General features: G+C 46.7%; 2 protein-coding genes across 3 annotated transcripts in view; one reads left to right on the top strand and one right to left on the bottom strand.

Moving 5' to 3' along the window:
• Nucleotides 1-19,192, top strand: part of DOCK1 (dedicator of cytokinesis 1) — a 463,294-nt gene that overhangs the window by 135,742 nt on the left and 308,360 nt on the right. For both annotated transcript variants that reach the window (XM_024751569.1, XM_024751568.1), the window contains exons 23-24: nucleotides 2,408-2,535; nucleotides 4,535-4,630. In XM_024751569.1, the coding sequence (XP_024607337.1) occupies nucleotides 2,408-2,535; nucleotides 4,535-4,630 (224 nt within the window). The remainder of the gene's footprint in view (nucleotides 1-2,407; nucleotides 2,536-4,534; nucleotides 4,631-19,192) is intronic.
• Nucleotides 13,907-19,192, bottom strand: part of INSYN2A (inhibitory synaptic factor 2A) — a 36,669-nt gene continuing 31,383 nt past the window's right edge. The window contains exon 3 of the mRNA XM_024751570.1: nucleotides 13,907-14,087. Coding sequence (XP_024607338.1) covers nucleotides 13,907-14,087 — 181 coding nt within the window. The remainder of the gene's footprint in view (nucleotides 14,088-19,192) is intronic.

Genomic DNA, 19,192 nt, shown 5'->3' with positions numbered 1-19,192 from the left:
TGTCAGCAGACAGTTCACGTTGGGGGATGGATGGTGCTGGTGTTAAACAGGAGTTCCCAACAGGAAGAGACAATTAGTAATTGCATTTCATCTCGAATCTTATTTGTGTCTGGTTCATTATTTTTCTTTGATTTTTCTGAACATTCTTTCTATTGTCCTATCTAAAAAACAAATGAAAACCCAAGTGATCTTTGATCCTTAGACCCCAGTGTGCCTTTATTTCACAGCCGTGCTTTCCAGAGCCGTGTCTGTGCTTCTATTTTCGTCTTCTCATCCCACTCCAGGAAGCTGCCTTGAGAAGGACTCCATCTGCTTTTATTTATTTCTTCTTTAATTTTATTTTTTTTCGATCTTTGGGCTGCCCTGCGCGGCACATGGAATAGTTAGTTCCCTGACCAGAGATCGAACCCGCGCCCCTGCATTGGCAGCGTGGACTCTTAACCACTGGACCGCCAGGGAATTCTCCTCGGTGTGCTTTTTATTGTCACATCCCAGGGCTGTGCTTTTCTACCCGTCCTTGCCACCATATTTGGCCACGCTGGCCACCTGCCCTCCCTTGGTTTGGGTGATGTCATTCATCTCTGCGTCAGCCCACATCTTTCCTCGCCCCATCTTCTGTTCCAATACCAACACCCTGACTGCTGTTCACAGTTTTCCCTTCTCATTCTACACATTCCTCTTTGATGGTCTTATTCACATACTTGGCATTTATTATGGTCTAGGGCTGTTGCTTCTTCAGTCTGTAATGCTGGAAATCTCTAAGGTCTAGAACCCTCTCTCCATGTGCCTACTAGATGAGGCCACTTGGATGTCCAGCAGCAACTCAGATTCAACGTGTCCAGAACCTGGTCCTTTTCTCTGCCCTTAAACACCCTTCTGTCCCAAGTTTCCTCTCCTTGGATGGCATCACATGGTGCCTTGGATGAACTTGTCACGAAGACGCTGGGTGCTGTGTTTGACTCTCCTTTAGCCCCCACCCTCCTCTCCACTTCATCACCTGCCACTGTGTTCAGCCTGCCTCCAGTTTGCTTTTGTTCAAGGCCTCTTCTTTCAAACTTGCCACTGTAGCAGGAGGTCGGGCCTTTACTGTTTCTTGCCTGGACTATTGCATTAGCTAACCTGTCCAGTCTGTCCAGATGAGCCTCCCATCTCCACTGCCCTACCTGGCGCCATCACGGCTGCTGTCTCCGGCCTTTTGATCTGATCATATCCCTTCCCTGTCAGCATCTTCCAGTTCTCCACCTCTTTCTGTCTCATCCATCATGTTCAGGATGAAATCCAGCTGCCCGCCTGGTCTTTTATTCTGCTTCTCCTCTCCCCACCCTCCTGAACTGTGCATGTGGCTCTGTGAATATGTCATCTGCTCCTGTCTACTTGACTTTGTGAATAGGGTTCCTTTTCCTGGATGGCCCCCTCACTTTGTGGGAAATTCTGATTCCTCTTCCTAGCAGGTGAATGTATTACCTCCCTAACTTTCACCTCCAAGGTCAATACCTGCTCCCCGCCGCCTCCTCCCTCATTAGCCCAGGGCTCTGGGAGACCAAAGAGGGGCCGGGGCTCTTCACCAGTATCTGTATCACATCATAAGAGCAAGTACCCTGTCCTGAGCATCTCACCTGTGCCAGGCCCAGGCCTTCTTGCCTCACCTTGCCAGGAGTACATTGTACCTCAGACCTGTGAGTAGCTAGTGCCACTGTGCCCATGTGAGCAATGAGGAAACCGAGGCTCAGAGAGGTAACGAGCTCTGCCCGAGATAACCTTGCAAAGAGGCCAACGGAATTTAAACCCAGCCAACCTCACTCCAGAGCCTGAGCTCTCAGCCCCCTGCAGACCGTCCCTCTGCAGATGTGAGCCCAGCAGAAAGTTGTCCCTGAGTGGGTAAACATTAAGTGGGGAATTTAGTGAGCTATGAACCGGCCAAGCTCAGGAAACTTCGGGAGGTATGTGGGAGCAGGAAGGAGCCATGCTCTGGTCTTCCTAGGAAATAAGAAGAAGAGCTGCAATTCAAATCGTTTTTGTTGTAACAAGTGTTTCTTCTGAAGTTGCAAATCAGTAAATTTACAGTTCCACACAGAAAATTAGTTAAAACCCCAGCACGCCTGTTTGCATTTGTATCTATGTACATACTGTTGGATATGTGTGAATATTTATATGTTTGTTTGTGAACTATCGTATATTTACATGGTGACACACACACATATGCGTGCACACGTGAGTGAATTATTTTATAAGGAAACAAGTGATTTCCTCCCAGTCAAGTAGTCTGACCCCCTCCAGATGTCAGTTTCACATTGCAGAGTATGTAAATGTAACATGCAGTGTCACAAGCTAGGAGAACAAGCTTCTAGCAAACAGAGTTGCATCTTGGTGGGTCTCCTGCTGACTGGCAACCTGATGTCCCCTGCAGACTGCAGAGAGATCCTGCTTCCCATGATGACGGATCAGCTCAAGTACCATCTGGAGAGACAGGAAGATCTGGAGGCCTGCTGCCAGCTGCTCAGCAACATCCTGGAGGTTCTGTACAGGAAGGACGTGGTGAGTAATGGCGGGGCTACCTCTGTGGACCCTGCAGCAAGTGTGGGCCTGCGATCCCCAGGGGCCCCAGCCTCCCAGGACCAAGTCGTATTTGATTCAGTTAAAAAAGTATGGCCGGGGGCTTCCCTGGTGATGCAGTGGTTGAGAGTCCGCCTGCCGATGCAGGGGACACGGGTTCGTGCCCCGGTCCGGGAAGATCCCACATGCCGCGGAGCGGCTGGGCCCGTGAGCCATGGCCGCTGAGCCTGCGCGTCCGGAGCCTGTGCTACACAATGGGGGAGGCCACAACAGTGAGAGGCCCGCGTCCCCCGTAAAAAAAAAAAAAAAAAAAAAAAAAAAAAAAAAAGGATGGCCTGAATTTTAAGGGTGACCCTTTCTTTTTCTCTCTCTAGAGTTGCATCCTCAAATTATTTTTTATTTATGTGTAAAGCACGATGATTATATTACCACGTGTGCTTTTCACACTGAAGATACTGTTTTATGTTTGTTTCCTATGACTTCTCAGCTAAGTGACTCCCAAGACTTAGATTTGATATTTAAGGTCAAAGGCTTTGATATTAAAAATTAGAAGTAAACAACAGGAGGCTAATTGCCTACTTTCTTTCAATTATTATTTTATATTTGATAAATAGATAATATTGTTACTTTATACATGCACATAGTAGTTGTTGGTTGTTTTAAGTGCGTCCGAGAGTTTTGAGAAGAGCAGTTCTCTGCCCCTTTTCCTGGGTTCCTCCCCCCACAGGCAGTTTTTTCCTGTGCTTTCTTGGCTGTTTTTTTTTTTAAAATGGTATTTCCTTTTGCATTTCTCAATTGTATGCTTATTCCACTGACCTTCTGTCTTAATCAAAAGCTGGTGCAGGCACATATGGAAACATCTGACCCTATGCTTCCGCGACCCAATTGTACCCAGCACATTCATTTGGACACACGTGTGCACACACATGTAAAGACATTGGTTCTCCAGGTGTGTCTGGACAGGTGTACAGGGTCTGTCTCTGCCTCTAGCAGTGTGTCTGCCTCTAGCAGTGGCCAGATGGGCCAGGATTTTCAGTCGGCAGGACTTGATCTTAGCTCTTCCCCACGTGACCTCCTTCCTGCCACCTCCCCAGTCCACACGCACACACGCACACACACGTACGCATGCACGCACCTTTCCTGCCCATTTCCTTGCTGCGCCCGCTCATTCCCTCAGAGCCTGGGTGCTGCCCTTGAAGAAGGAGGTAAGGTAAAGTAATTCATTGGGATGGTGGCTGCATCTGCTCTTCCCGGACTTTGCCTTTGAAAGGTGTCGGAAGCCTTAACCCAAAGGCCAGCGTCCAGGGCTCCCATGCCAGGCCTTTTCCTTTTCTTATCAGATGAAAGGTCGGGAGTAAAGAGGTTGTGTGGCCAAGCCTCACAGAGGAGGTAGTGCCTGCCTGGCCTGTGCGGAAGCATCTAGAAAGCCCGTTTAAACACGTTCAAAGTTCGTGAAGAAGAATCGGCAGTCCCATCACACACAAAGGAGCAAATTCTTACTGATAGAAGGTTCTCTGGCACTCTGAATCTTAAGTAGTGTGCTAAAATGATATTTAAACATTCGATTCCATGTGATTGTTCCCACATTATTGGGACCTGACATGCAGAGCCATCTATGGTTGTTATCTGTCAGCCTTCCATTTACAAATGGCCAAGTGTCTTTAGAAAACTCATTGGTGAGCTAATCAGGGATCATAAACATTATATTGTTTAAACAGAGTTGCTTTTATTTTTAAGGTTTGCTTCAATTAAATTACTATGATTATATAACATGTTATCATTAATGGACTATAATTAATAAAATGCCTTGAGTTTTCTTTGTGAAGGCTTTTGCCTCTGACAAGGGCCATTTTTCATCTCGTTAAGCGTTGTAATTGATTTACTCTTTACAGGATAAATGGATTCAGTGACAGCCGCGGGACGGGCATGTTAATGACTATCTTAGGTGATGGTATATTTACACTGGTGTGTCCTCCTGCAGGGACCAACTCAGAGGCATGTCCAGATCATCATGGAGAAGCTTCTCCGGACAGTGAACCGAACCGTCATTTCCATGGGACGGGATTCCGAACTCATCGTAAGTGCTCGGTGACACACGCTTGTGGGTTTCATTGTGGCTGACAGCATCTTTCCCGGGAAAGTCATTCACTCTCAAGCCCGAAAATCCATGTGGTTCTTTCCCACCTGCCTTTTGAAACTAACCATGTCGTACAACGATACAGCAAGCAGTGGGGATGCATTTATTTATAGTCTAGTAGGTTAAAGGTACTCATTGCCATGATTCTATAAGTAAGTGTCAAAGTTGAAGAGTAACAAACCAACATTTGGTTCTAGTTTTCTCATTGCTTACTTCTAGCAAAGGATGTCTATGTTCTTCTAAGTCCTCATTCTTCTGGCAGTTTCTTTCTACGTATTTACATTTAAGATGCCATTAATAAAATTTTATGAAGGGCCTTAAAAAGGAATTGAGGCCCTCTGACTTCGCTGTTTTATGTCTAAAGTATTGTAGATGTCTGTCCCGTTCAGATTGTCGAGACAAGGAATGGTATCTGTTCTTTTTCTCAGAGTTTTAACGATAATTTAGCAAGCTTATTGCTAAAGCAAGACCGGAGCATTTTCACATTATGGTGATTTTTTCCAGAGTTTGCCACTCTCCTCCTCACCATCATTATTCTTAAATATGGTTCGTGGGCAAAAGATGCATTTGTAGGTCCCATTTAATTTCTTTCATTTCTAGTACATGTTACCGTGTAACTGAGTTTGGTGGATCGCATTTCAAAAAAATAGCTTTCCTAATCACAGAACAGAAAATCCAGTTGGAGTCTTCGCTGGCAATCAGACTAGGCACATTGGTCTTCCTTGGGTGATTTTAGTTCTGTCTGTGTAGCCTGGGAACGGATCAAGTACAGTGACCCGTCTGTCTCCGTCAGGCCACAAAGCAAGACCGGAGCACTGGGCTTGTGTTGGTTTCTGTGGCCGCATCACAGTAAAGGCTGCGGTCTGTGGTTTCGGGTCAATCACAGGAGAATAGTTGCTGCCTTTGTATGTTTCCATCCAGTAAAATCGTCTAGTTTTTATGTCTCAGGGTTTCAGCACATGTTGTGTGCAGAGTTTCCTTTTTAAGGTATATCTCTTTTAGGTTTGGATTATAACATGTATAAATTAGGGAATAAAATATTTCCTTGTAAATTGGCGTTACTTGCAGTGGATTTTCCATTATTCTGTAATCATGCTCTTCATCGTAACGATCCTTTTCTGTAATCTGGAAATGCTTTTGTATACGTGGGTGGAGATTGAGCCCTGTGGGGGAAGAATTGGGGTGACTCCAGGGGCACCCCCGGGGTCCGGTGTTCCCGTCTTCTTGGGATTGTGCCCTGGGTGCCCCTGGAACAGTCTCTCATTGTGGAACTCAAGGGGGCTTTAAGTAGGAAGAATGAATGTGGCTTCAAGTTGAACCAAGTTTGGTGTCACTCTGCTAAGACCCCTGTTGGAACAGGCTGGAGCAGCGGGGCTGAGGTGACGTTCTGGCTGTCACGGAGTCACAGTGAACATGTTGGGCACTCACGATGGGCAGATGGAGAACATGGCCGACGTGGAGACCAGTGAACTGATGAGATGTTTGTGTCTCTGGTTAGGGGTGTGTTCACTTGGGTTATAAGCCCACACTGGCCAGCAGTTGAACTGGGGAGAGGAGGGCAGGGAGGAAGCCCATAACGGTTTGGATGGGACCTTAGCCTGGGGCCAGATTGTAAGACGTGCTTGCAGCTCAGTCAGAGGATCTAGAATGGAGCGTGGTGACTTCTCTCAGACCATGTGGTCCTGGATGCCTTTGGGAAATTTCTCACATCTCAGACACAGTGATAATAGCAGCGCAAGTAATAGCTGCTCTCACCGAGCACTTGTGGACGTGCTGGGCACTGTGTAATGAACGGAGGGTCCTCACTTAACCCTCCGCTTCATCATGCATAGGCCGCTGCAGAAACGCCTTGCAGAGAGGTGGGAAACGGTCCCAGAACCACAGCTAGCGTGGCGGCGCTTGTGGGGAGCCCGGGTTGGCGCCAGAGCTGGCTTTCCTTGGTGTCTTTGTGTGACTGAGACTCATGGTGCTGATCTCAGTGCTGGTCCAGGAGGCCCAGAGGAGGGCTCAGAATTCCTCCTGGTTCGGCATTGTAGTTAGTGCGGCAGCCGCCCAGGGAAATAAGCACCTTTTGCCCTTTGCCACCTTCATTCGTTTTCGTGGACCAAATGTCAGGATGTCCTGGAGGAAGACGGGCCAGACCACGGATCGGTTGCCCCTTTCCTGAAGGGCTCGGAGGAAGCCATGTGTCCTAAGGAACCCTTAGGGGTGCCTGGGAAGAGCCCTTGCACCTTTACCAAGGGGGTATGAAGTGAGGACCCAGGCTCAGTCTTACCTAGCTGTGGCCCTGCTCCTACTGCATAGGTGACAGGGTCCCGGGCACCGTCAGGGCCCACAGGGCACTAGAGCAAGCTGCCTACATCCAGACGCATCCCCCCATCGCCCTGTCCTTCTCCAGAAGTCTCCAGAAGCAGGAACAGGATTTAGATCCTAAGCTAACTCCTCCCAATGCCAGCATCTCTAATGTGTATACAAGGAGGCCAGAAATTCCTTCCTAGAATGAACTAGGCCATCAGGGAAGGAATCTCAAAAAAAAACCAAATAACTGAATATAACTGTAATTATTTAATGAGTGATGACAGCATTAAGATGTTTTCAGGAAGGGCATTCTCCATTTCACATTGGAGATGTTCAGAGACTCTTTCAGTCGTCAAGGAACCATGAGTCCCCTTTGTGGCGTCCACAGAGCAGTGAGACTGAAATGTTGCCCTGCCGAGCTCAGCCTTGCTGTCCACATGGGCTCCCATGCAGATTTATGCATTAGCTTCTTAACGTCACTGCTGTAGCTCCGTGAATTTAGATGAGAGGAAGAGCTGGGGAAGAAAATATCCCTGACAAGGTGGCCAAAAAACGTAATCAGTGGCCCTTTTAGAGTGGAAAGAGAGCAGAAAATGGTTATAGGCCTGTTTGGGCTCAGCTGTAACATCCCGTTACACCACAGAGATCCCAGCCCTTACCTGTTTGCTCCTCTTTTTTGCATCAGTGGAATGGAAATGGTATAACTGTGAATCAGCTCACAAATTCTAAAGAATCGCTGAAAATGGACTTTAACAATTTAAGTGATTAAAAAGGTTTTGAATAGCTGTGCTTCACCTAATGATTTATTTCATGATATTGTCAACAGTAGTAGAAGCGTGACGCCTCTTTCCATCAAAACAAGTTATTCGTTGGGGATGAGTTGTGGCCTGACAGCTTCCCCATGTGTTTATATATGGAATTGAGAAGTGGGGAGCTTCACACGCCATTGGCTAAGCTGTGATGTACTGTATAAGCGTCTTCTTTTAACTGTATCTGTGGTACCTTCTAAACACCATGCAGTTGGTTGTATATCATTTGTTTTAGTTCATTTTATACCTTTCAACTTTATATTTGAAATGGGCTATTGGAATGCATCTCAGGCAGAGGATAAAAATATGCCGTGATCCTAAGTATTACAGTTTTTTTAACAAAACTCCATTTGGCAAGTGTAGGACTGTAGATTGCGTGGTTGCCTACAGCAGGCCCTAACACAGAAGGCTTGCAGTAACCTTGCCACAGAATTAACATGCCATTTTATCTTTATTCCAGGATCGTCTGATGCTATAGAATAATTGAGTGGGGTGCTGAGCTTTACATTGTCTGATTTCAGATTTTATTTTTCTCTTCCTCTTTGAAAAGATTTCTAGGCCATCAGCGTTGGGCACCTTCTTGGTCATTGTGTATGGTTCTGAGCAGGGGGCCATGGTGGCTTAGGTGCTCTTGTCTGGTGGGCAGGTGACATGGTTTCCCCGTCCCTTGACCCCCGCCCCCCCCCCAACACACACATGCCTGTGTCTTCGCTGGAGTAAGTGCTGTAAACAAAGCTGGGTTGAGAGCAGACAGGATGAGTAGTACACGTGACCCTTCCTTCTCTTGTGATATTAGCCTCTGCTGCCTCTTTCAAATAATCAGATTTACATTTTGTTGATGGGTCCTTTAAAAATGTAATTGAGTGAGAAGGACTTTTAAAGGTTTTTCTATGGCCTAGATACACACCAGAAGACTGAAAATTACTAATTCACGACAATGAAAATGTGGCCTTCTTCAAAAGAAAGGTTCCCTTGGAAAATCCACAGAAGTAGGCTTAAGAAAGGGAAACATTCTTCCTGCATTCTCCACTTGTTCTTGTGACCACCAGACCTCCTGATTCCCTAGACTCAAGTGATGGAAGTTCTTTTGTTTCTACTCCGAACACCAGCCGTAGGGGACGTAGACGGGTGCGGTGTGTTTCATCGTGACAGTGGCACTATTGGTGGGGAAGAGATGCTGCTAGTGAAAAGTCCACTGATTTCTTTGAGCCTGCGTGATTTATAATGACTTGACATACTTCTTCATTTAAAAGATACTGTAAAAGACTCCCTTTTACCAAGACTCATCACCAAATATTTACACAAAGATGTTATTTCCCCATGCACGAACATTTGTTTTGCGATATTTATTCTAATGGACTTTACGTCTGAATGTGCTTTTAACAAAATGCTATTCTTAATCTTGCCTTGCAAAAGAAAGCAATGCATTATAAAAGTTTCAAGTGGACAGTATCTGGTTTTTCTCTATGAGTGTTGCAAAAAGTGTCTCTAACTTGTATGTTTGTTAATAAACCTACTTAGGAAACATCTGACTTCCAGAAAATCATCCTATCACAGGTACACGTGTGAGTTGTGATGACTTTATAAATTCATTTCCATATGGTATCGGTATAGCAATTTTGCCTGCCTTTCACCTGTGTCTGTGGCCGTAGTACTTTTTCAAGGTTGGTCACTGACTGTGGATTTACTGCAGAGGAAATGAAAACCATATCATTACCTGGGTAAAATATACCGTGCAATTCTTGCATGTTCATCCCAAACCGTATCTTAAATTAATTATTGAGCTCCTTAAAAGGCATCATGCTGCTCGCATATGACCTTCTGATCTGCCAAAACGTATTCTGCGCATAACAGCACGATGAGTTATCCCTAGTTCACAAAACAGAACGTTATTTCTGAATCGTATAGTTCTTCTCTCCCTGTAAATAAGTCGGTTGCACACTTATCCCATGCCAAATGTGCCGGCGGTAGAGCTTTTCTAGATAAAAGGAGATATATCCGTGTCGAGTCAGCTGCTATTATCTTTAGGTGACGCTGCACCAGTGACTCCTGTCTTCCTTACTGGTCACGTCAAATTTTATTTGCTGATAAAAATGCTCCCAAAGAATCATTCCAGCCGTGGTGGGCTTTGTAAATGTGTTGTGCCCTCACAGGCAGGGTGGAATGGAGGAGTTCACGGCCCGTTTCTTGTATTTTGTCCTTGCTCTCTTCGATGAGAAGCACAAAGCAGCGCTTGAATTTAATGGTGTGTCTTCTGAGTTGGAACTGAGGATTGTGTATCTGCCTTGCCTACGATGGCACCCTAAGGAGAATGGCTTTGCAAGGCGTGCTCGTGGTTGCTGTTTGAGACTGGAGTCGGCCGGGTGTGGGCCATGAATGATGATGCCATTTCTGCCACCCCTCAGGTCTCCATGGCAGCGGACACCTTGGCAACCTCATAGGATGTGGGAAACTTCTGCCAACTTCATATGCCCTTTCCAAGACAGCAAGGTTTCCCCACACCTTGATTTTCTCCCCAGTTTTACTCTGCTTTGGGAGAGAGTCTGAGATGGAAGGACCAGATGCAGAGGCCTGGGACCTCTCTTTGGAGGCTAGTCGCACACTTTCAGAACGACTGGTGGGCACCTGTGTGGCAGAATGCCCTTTGTTGGATCTAGTTATCGGTAAGAGAGGACCCTGAGGCTGCACCAGTATTCGGCTCACAGATAATTGTAGAATGTGACTTGGAGTTTTTTCCCCCAGTGCTCCGAGCATTGGGTCTTCCTCTCTATCCTATACTTGAGCTGCACTCACCCACTTCTTTCCCCAGAGGAACTTGTGAGGCAGTGGGAGCCTTCCATCTCAGCCGAATTCTTGCTCCCGCACCTTGCACAAGTGGACTCTGCTATTGCAGAGCCCAGGAGAGGGGGTGGTGACCTCTCCTCTCCTGAGTTTCCAGGGGGCCCTCTCCCTTGGGAGAGGAGGTTGGTTTGCGCTGGTCTCTGTGGGAGAGGCAGGGTGCTCAGTCCCACTGGGGCACTGGTCCCCCACCCCGGGGAGGGAAGAAGAAAGGAAGGAGGTGGCCGACCCCCTGGGGCTGTGGACCTGCTTGATGGATGATCTAGAGAGAATCTGTCTCCAGGGGGGCATGGCAGGGTTTGCCCTGGAAACACTGATGAGTTCAGTTGTCCCCCGGAGGTTCTTTAAAAATTAGACCTGGGCTTCCCTGGTGGCGCAGTGGTTGAGTCCGCCTGCCGATGCAGGGGACGCGGGTTCGTGCCCCAGTCCGGGAGGATCCCACGTACCGCAGAGCGGCTGGGCCCGTGAGCCGTGGCCGCTAAGCCTGCGTGTCTGGAGCCTGTGCTCCGCAGCGGGAGAGGCCACAACAGTGAGAGGCCCGCGTGCCGCAAAAAAAATAAAATAAAAACAAAAATTAGACCTCAGCCAGATCCTGCTGTGTATGATGCCCTTTGCCCTTAAAAGCCATCCTGTTCTCCTGGCAGCTGAAGCCCACGCCAGGGTGCGTGGTCTGGTCAACTGAGTCTGAGCTGGATTTCAGCCCTGCCCCCTCCCCAGCCAGACCAGGCCAGTAGGCAGTGCCCACGGCCCTTCTCGTCTCCCAAAGACCCAATGGAGTTCTCTTCAGCCTGAACATCTTTCCTTTATTATTATTTCCTCGGATTATTTTTTACCAAATTATTGAAACCACGAAATAAGATTAATAGCCACACAAAACATGACCTTTGATTTTTTTTTATTTAAAAATTAATAAAGAACTTAGTGACAAGTATAATAATTTAATCTCTATACGTAATGCCATGTGTACATCTACATATGAGGGAACACGGTACTTTTTACCTTGGTTTTGTATCAAAGATTTTACTTAAATCTTTCTAAGAGAAGAGTCATCATCTGTTAGGACACATTGCAGTTAAACTATGAAATGAGTTTGAAAATATTTTTCTATTCTGAAGACAGTTTCATTTTTAAATAGGAATTTATCTTCAGTTTCCTTTTTGATTCTGAAAATACTAACTTTTTTTTTTGTCTAGACTGCTTTCAAACAGTGATGTTACTTTGTTTACTAGATGTCCTCTTTGTTAGACGGAATTATGGTACTAAGCAGAGAGCTGCTAACACCCTTATTTCAATTCACTGAGATAGTCGGGATTTTGAAAACACAAGGAGAGATAGCCTGTTGCAAACATTTTTTATAACTTTAGTTAAAAAGAGTAGAAAATACATGAAACACATTTTTTTAAATTTTATCTCTACATGAAACAATTGCACTTCCTTCATGGTACAGGATCAACTTAGCCTTCCTCTTGCACAAAAATATTTCTCAATTCTGTTAACTGATATTCAAGGATTTGTATCCTCATGTATCATGTCCACAAAAGATGCATGTTTTTCTTTTACTTAAAGCACACATCTGTGATATAGCTTGAGTAATCCCCAAAGAATGCTTACATGAGATACTCCTGTCACTTTTTTTTCAAGTCCACTAAGGTCTTTCTAGAATCAAAACCCTTAGAATGAAAATAGATTTGCTGTTGAGTCAGGAGGAAAATGCGTGGCAAGAAATAGCTCCAATCTGAGAAACGCAGGTAGATCCTTTCACTAAGGCCGACCACCTTATTGGCATCTGGTCAGTGAGGTGTGCGTGTGAGCACGAGATTAGATAAGAAACGGTTGGACAGAGACCAGAAGACTCGGTTTCATTGTACATTCACAAACGACTCAAAATTAAAGTTGAACCAAAAAAAGTCAAAAGAAGATCCCTACTTCCTACTGTGAAAAGCCAAAACTTGATAGACAAGAGTCCTTAATAGACTAGGGGCTTTTGATTTCTATAAAAAGGTACTTGCAAAGGTGCAAAGGAATGAGTGAAAAAATAAAGGAACTAAGATTTATATTGCAATGTGTAATCAAAAGAGAACTCGAAGTGTCACGATTTATTTAAAAAAGACCTAAAAACATTTGATTCACAGCTTTCCCCTAGGTATGTCATTTAGTACAGCTCACTAATAGGTTAAATGTAGGTGACGTTAGTTGGTTTGTTGGTAGCAGCTAAACTAAGCACGCGGTTTCTCTTTGAGATGGTCAGATCTTCTACAGTTGTTACAAAGCATAACGAATTGTATAAAATGTCTGACTGAGCTTTCGTGATGAACAGTGTCTCAGAGATTGATCCACAGAAACACTTTCCGGTGGCAGAGAACGCCTGTGATTTATTGGTGACTGTATTATCTGCTGTGTATCTCTCTACGTGTGTTTTCAAATTCTTGCCAGGATTTATCATTTGGCCTTTGGGTACCAAAAGATTAAAAATGAGATCTACGAAAGCTTAGTGTCCGATAGCTCTGACCCTGTCAACTTGCAGTGATTAAACTTGCATGTCCTGCAACTTGCATGTCCTGACTTTGGGGGACTCCTGGCTGCTGGGCATTTGCAGGATGAGCAGTAAGCACGTCACCGGTCTGGAGTTGAAACAAACGCTGAATTTGAGGTGTCAGTGTGACGCTGAGATGTCCCTTGGCTTAGCGCTACAGCACATGAGGCAAATATACATATAGTCACATTTTAGAGATTATTCATGGTCTCCGACCACTTGAAAAAAATTGTGCTTTCTCCGGAATTTGATGTGCTGAAAATTGCACTCGCCCCCCGCTTATTTGCAAAATTAAACATAAAAATGAAGTCCTTTGCAAATGTAAGGGCTACTTTTTCTTCTCAGTATTAAAAAAAAAAATAGAGGCTTGAAAATAATTATGAGTTTTAGCTGTGTTACAGAGTGACAGCCTGCCATTCTGCAGGTTGATAATGTAATCCTTGCTGATCTGGGGTGCGGGCATAGAATTTTTACTTAGCATCTTTGACTATGTTAAGTTTCGTTTCCGGTTTTACATCCCACATCCACAAACTGCAAAGAACAGCTGGCAAGGTGTGACATGTACTACTTCGCTTCTGTGAGTTGATCTGTTACAAAGGCCTTTTTGGTAAGCAGGGTGAGAACTGGTGGTGTCCGAGTCAGCCACCGTTCACTCCGTCCTATTCGTTTTGGGAAAGGATTTACTTTGAACTCCAGTGGGTTTTAAAGACGGCCTTTAGACTCCAAACACCGTGAGTTTTAAAGGAACCAGAGTTTCCATCGTCCGTGCTTTTTAGATTCAGTTTTGGGTTTTTGCTTGGGAGTTGAGTAAGTCTCCTGAGAGTAAGGCGAGTGTGCGACCTGAGTTTCCTCGAAAGGATGGAGTTTCCTCAGAACTGGCTGGAGTTTGTCTTCTTGCTGCTTAAAATCTAGCTCCACACTAGAAAGAAAAGAGAGGGAAGAATTTAGTGCTTGGTCTTTCCTATATAAAGAGTTCCCTCAGAGACAGCAGAATTTGGTGCCATCCCAGCAGGGTAATGATCATTCGGATGGTGTTTATAATGCCGTTTGACGGTTCAATATTAAGCAATTGGCTATAATATGTTTTAGTGCTCGGTCACTGTGAACTATCTCAGAAAGTTTCATTTTCTTTGAAAAGTAACTTATTTGCATTCATTGCCAACTTTTGAAGTTTTATTAATGTACACAGTTGGTGTGAAAGCATATGTGTTTGTTGAAATGAGAAATGTGACATGTGAGTAACCCTTTTGCTTGTCCATAGACTGCACACATGTGCTTCACGGGACAGAGAGGTAACTGAAGATATGAGTGTTCAGGGTCGTCTTAGTGCATGTACACCAGGTATTTGGAAGCTCTGTGCAACTTTTCACAAGGTCAGAGAAAACCATTTATCTCACCTGAAACAGTTGTAAAGTGAAGTGACCTTGGCTTCTGGTCTCCTTTGCAAAAAATCTCATCTGCCTAAAAAACTGGTAAGAGCCCAAATATCCAACATTGGGGAAAAGAGTGTGTTTTATCAAGTCAACACCATTGAATATCACTCAGTTGCTCGCAAAGATAGTTTTCCAGGCAAAAAGACAGTGTTCGGTGAAAATAACAAAACTGTAGTTACGTGGCTGAAGCCATAATGTGCAAACATGCATCCATGGGGAAGGACATTTGCCAGTAGTGACAGGGTTTGTGTTAGAACGACAGGGTTAAAGCTGGTTTTCTTGTGTCTCATGAAATTTCTCCTGAGAATGCTGCATTTGGCCTAGAGTCCTCCCATCCGTTCATGGCTTTGGAAGGGACCATTGTTGACCCCTTAACTTTGGGTAGGACCCCCCTGCTCCAGTGTCACTGTTCTGTGATCAGCCCAGGGGCAACGGGCCTCGCCTCCCTTTTGGTTCCCTTGCCTGTACCCCTAGAATTTGAACCTGGCGCTGCATCACGCCAGGCCTCCGGAGATGTCCACTCTGTGCTGCTTCCACTTCTGCGCCGGGTGCCAGTGGAAATGTCAGTAGATTCACTAAAGGCTCAGCAGTGATGATAATACATGAGCTCAACATTTTACATCCAGTGGAACCGTAAACCATTTACAAACATATGATGTCCTGTTGATTTAGAGAACCGTTAATCCTAGCTACATTTTGACATTTTGCAAAGACAAAAAACAGCAAAGCTGTATTATCTGGAGTTTTAAAAACAAGTTCAAGACCCAGCTAATGGACCGTTTTATGCTTTAAATCCAGTGTTCCATTTTTCTTATCATCAAAGACTGTATTAGTGAAAAAATTAAAAATATTGTCAGAGACGTTTATGGCTAGTTCTCCCCCTGTTCCCAAAACAAAAATTATTTCCCCCCCTCGTTTCAAATGGCCTCTTTGAGTTAGGCTGCCGTTTCTAGGAAATAGAATAAAACCCCGTGAACTCATGACTTGCTAATCTAGAACAGGGGATAATGTAGTCATGCTTCCTCTTGGGGACAGTTGTGAAAAGTGCAGATCTCAGGACATGCAGCCTTTGTGAAACACGAGCCTCAGTTATTGTTTCAGTGGGAAGAACAGGGATTTCCCTCCTGGCTTTTTCATCTTATGCTGCGGAGCGGGGAGGGAGTGAGTGGGGGCTCAGATAAATCCCTTCACCTCCTTAAGGTTCGGTTTCCTTCACTTGAAGGGGTACAATAATTACTGTCCTGGTATCTTACTGAAAAATGGTAAGGATCCTCCCCACTCCCCCTGTCCTGAAAGAGTTTCCTAAACTATAAGATGCAATTCAGATATTATTTTCTCCTTATCATTTGTTGGTCACTAATTGTATAATGGGGACAAGAGCTAACAATGATTAAGAAATACCTATTCAAGAATTCTTCAACTTGGACATTTAACAAGGAAAATAAGAACCTTGCCATCGAGTCTGTAAGATAGTATAGCATCCAATATGGTATTTTAGGTACAAAAGAGTAATTTTGTCAAGGTGCTTGGTTAGTATTGAAAGCATGTTCTCCAGATCATAACCGTCTCAATAGGCCCAGATAGGTTTTGTGTTATTAGGTCAGAGGGTGGGTGCTAGCATTTCCTGGGCTAACAGTGCAATTCTGGGTACCTGTAATTATTGAATTCCCATTAAGCTCCTACATCGGGGATCCTGTTATTAACCAACTTATCACACCGCAGAACCACCACTGAACCACAGCGTAATCTAATCTGAGTTCTTGTTAACAAAGTGACTTGACTTCATCTGTTGATTCCTGTCTGCACTCCCCCACGACTGAGAAGCTGCCGCCAGGAGCTGGTTTCTTCGTGGAGGGAGTGTGAGTGGCCGTGAGCGCCTGGTGGGAGATGCCTGCAGTGAGGTGACCTTGAGCCCTGCACCTCCCTCCCGGTCTGTCACCCCAAGTTGCAGTGCACCTGCTTGGCAGGTGATGTCCGGGTACCAGGGGATGCCGTGCCCTGCTATCAGGTAGGAATAACGTGGCTCTGTCCAGTGTTTTCCACTGGGGGACTTTTCTCCTTTAAGGCGGAGCACACCCAGTCACCGGGGTCAATGTGAAGCAGACAGCCGGCTGGAGAGGGCAGTGTCCGAAGGTTAATCGTCTGGCCGACTCTAGCTGACACAGAGCAAAGGTCCCTTCAGTCTTAGTAGCCAAATGGCCAGACTAAAGCAGCACCTGCTACCCTGGTCCGCACAGAGGACTTGGACAGAAGCCAGCGGTGGACAGTCTAGGGCACTTGGACTCTGTGTCCAGAGCCCCTCCCTGTTTAACACAGGGAGCTGTCCAGATAGGGCCTGGGAGCGGGGAATGGGGGGTGGGTGCCGCCTCGTGGAGAAGCGATGGCCCTCGACTTGGGCTTCCACGCTGATCGGAGGGACACGGTGGGTGTGTTGGCGGGGTTGGCTGCAGCTGCCCGGCAGACGGTGCACGTGGGCACCGTCACCGTCTTCAGGGTGTCGCTTTCTCCCCTGTCTGGAGCATGTGTCCTGGCCACTCCTTGCCCCTCTGTCCCCAGGCCCACATGACCTCCTTACTCTCTAGCGCCTTCTGCAAGCTCCCCCACTCGGCTCCTTTCTCCCTTCTTGGCACTCACTACAGATGACTGCGTTTGTCTCTGTGTCATTTTGCCTCCGTCCCCCGAATGCAGCTGCTGTGACGGGGTGACTCTTGTCCCGTCTCTGCTCCCAGCACCTACAGCACGGACTGAGTCGCGGCAGTTGCCTACGTAATACTTACAGAATTAACGCATGAGCCGTAAAAGACAAGTCTCGTTTCGGCTTTCGTCCCCATTGCCCTGGGCTGCTGTGTCTTGGTCGGTGATGTTGGCTGTGCCCCCTTGCTCTTCCCTCCCATCGAGCCCCCTCCTTACTGCCGGTAAACAGGGCTTCTCCCGCAGGCAGCGCTGTGGAACCCACTCCTGGTGGAATCTGTGGCCCGGCTCCCTTCTCTCAGAACTTAATCGAAGAAGATGCTGAAACTTTTGTCGTAAAACACACACCAGGATCTGTTTGCAGCCTGCCTCCCCCGCTTCTACTCCTGGCTTCCCCTTTTCTGGAAGAGTCTGCGGTAAAATCTTTAAGATGGGCGGGGTCAGCAGGGTGCGGCCAGTTGTGCTCTTCGAACCCGGGGGTCTTGTGATTCCCTTCCCGCTTTTCCTGTGGGCTGGAGGCCCTGCTGTGGTTTTCTGTATGACGCTGCTTCTGAGCTCAGTCAAGGGCAGTGCACCTGCCCTCTGCGGTTTGGACCTGCCTTCCCAGAGCAGTTCCAGCTCAGAGACTCAGCCCTCATTGAACAGGCAGACAGGAGTGTGTGTGTTCCAAGTCTGGCCTCTAGACCGTGTCCTCATCTGTTAGGGCTCGGCTGGGGCTTGGCACAGCTTCCTGCAATGCCCAGGGTCTCAGAGTCCGGCCGCACACGAGGCTGGAGGCTGCTGGTGGTACCGTCCGCCTCCTGCAGGCCAGATCTGGCGTTTGTAGCGCACCGTCGAGGGGACACACGCATCATGCGGGACACTTGCACCTCCGAGGATAAGCAGCCTGGAAAAAGTCCTGACTCTAGAGAGTCGGAGCCTGAGTGTGAAGGGACTAGAGCCAGGCCAGCCTCCGCTAAGCTGGCTGTTCTCTCCTTTGGTGCCTGAGGTACAACGCAGACTGCAGACTGTGCCGGGTGATCCAGAGCGGCCCCAGGACCGCTGGGGCTGTTTACAAGATATGAATCCCCGGGAGCTATCGTTACTTACGTTTTATCTCTCTCCTTCCCCTGCCTGCGTCCATCCAACAAAATGCTTGCGTTGAGAGCTCCGTGGTAACTGAAGCCGTGCTGCCAGGTGTGCCACCGAAAGCCATTGGCCACATCTGTGTGGCTCACGATGATGAAGGATTAAAGCCACGGGCTGCAGACTGCATTTTTTGGTTAGTCTTTTTCTCTTGAAAATAGAAGTTTTATGTGTAGGGACTTTGCTTACAGAATTATTACTCTACATTTCCAAAGAAATAAAAATCTGCGCTGAAGCTCAGGCTGCTCTGTCAGCTGGCACCAGCTTTATTTGCTTCCCGGCGTCTCTGCTGGGCTTTGTAGTAACACTTCTCCCCACGACTTCATGCAATTTTGCAGAAGAGCGTGGTCCCAGCATCTCCAGCGGATGCTCTGCTTGTCTGCTGCTCCTATAAATACCCGGGCCCTGCCACAGTTTCCTTAGCAAGCTGTCGCCAGCTCCTTGAGTTAATTGAAGGGGAAATGGATTTAGAACATTCCTTTCTCCAGTTCCCTGGGTGTAGCAGTGAAGAGTTAAAAGCAGGTGAGTTCGGCTCCCAGGCATTGTGTGTTTCCTGGACTGGAAGAAAACCCGGAATCTCTGATTTCTCCAACCTTGACAGTGTTGGCGGGGCTCAGTGGACTGCAGAGCGGAGGCTTCCGTTTTTAATTTTCTTTGAATCAGATCGCAGAGTCCCCGGTGCTCGTTGTGGCTCTGACTGACCCACGCTCTGCCACCGTGGATACATCATCCCACCTTCAGGGACCTGAGCTTCCCAGGCTGTGAAACGACAGTG

Source organism: Neophocaena asiaeorientalis, unplaced genomic scaffold, assembly GCF_003031525.2.
Source record: "Neophocaena asiaeorientalis asiaeorientalis breed wild unplaced genomic scaffold, Neophocaena_asiaeorientalis_V1.1 scaffold108, whole genome shotgun sequence".
Classification (NCBI taxonomy): Eukaryota; Metazoa; Chordata; class Mammalia; order Artiodactyla; family Phocoenidae; genus Neophocaena; species Neophocaena asiaeorientalis.
The sequence above is the reverse complement of the archived record's forward strand: the minus strand, read 5'-3'. Positions and strand labels throughout refer to the sequence as shown.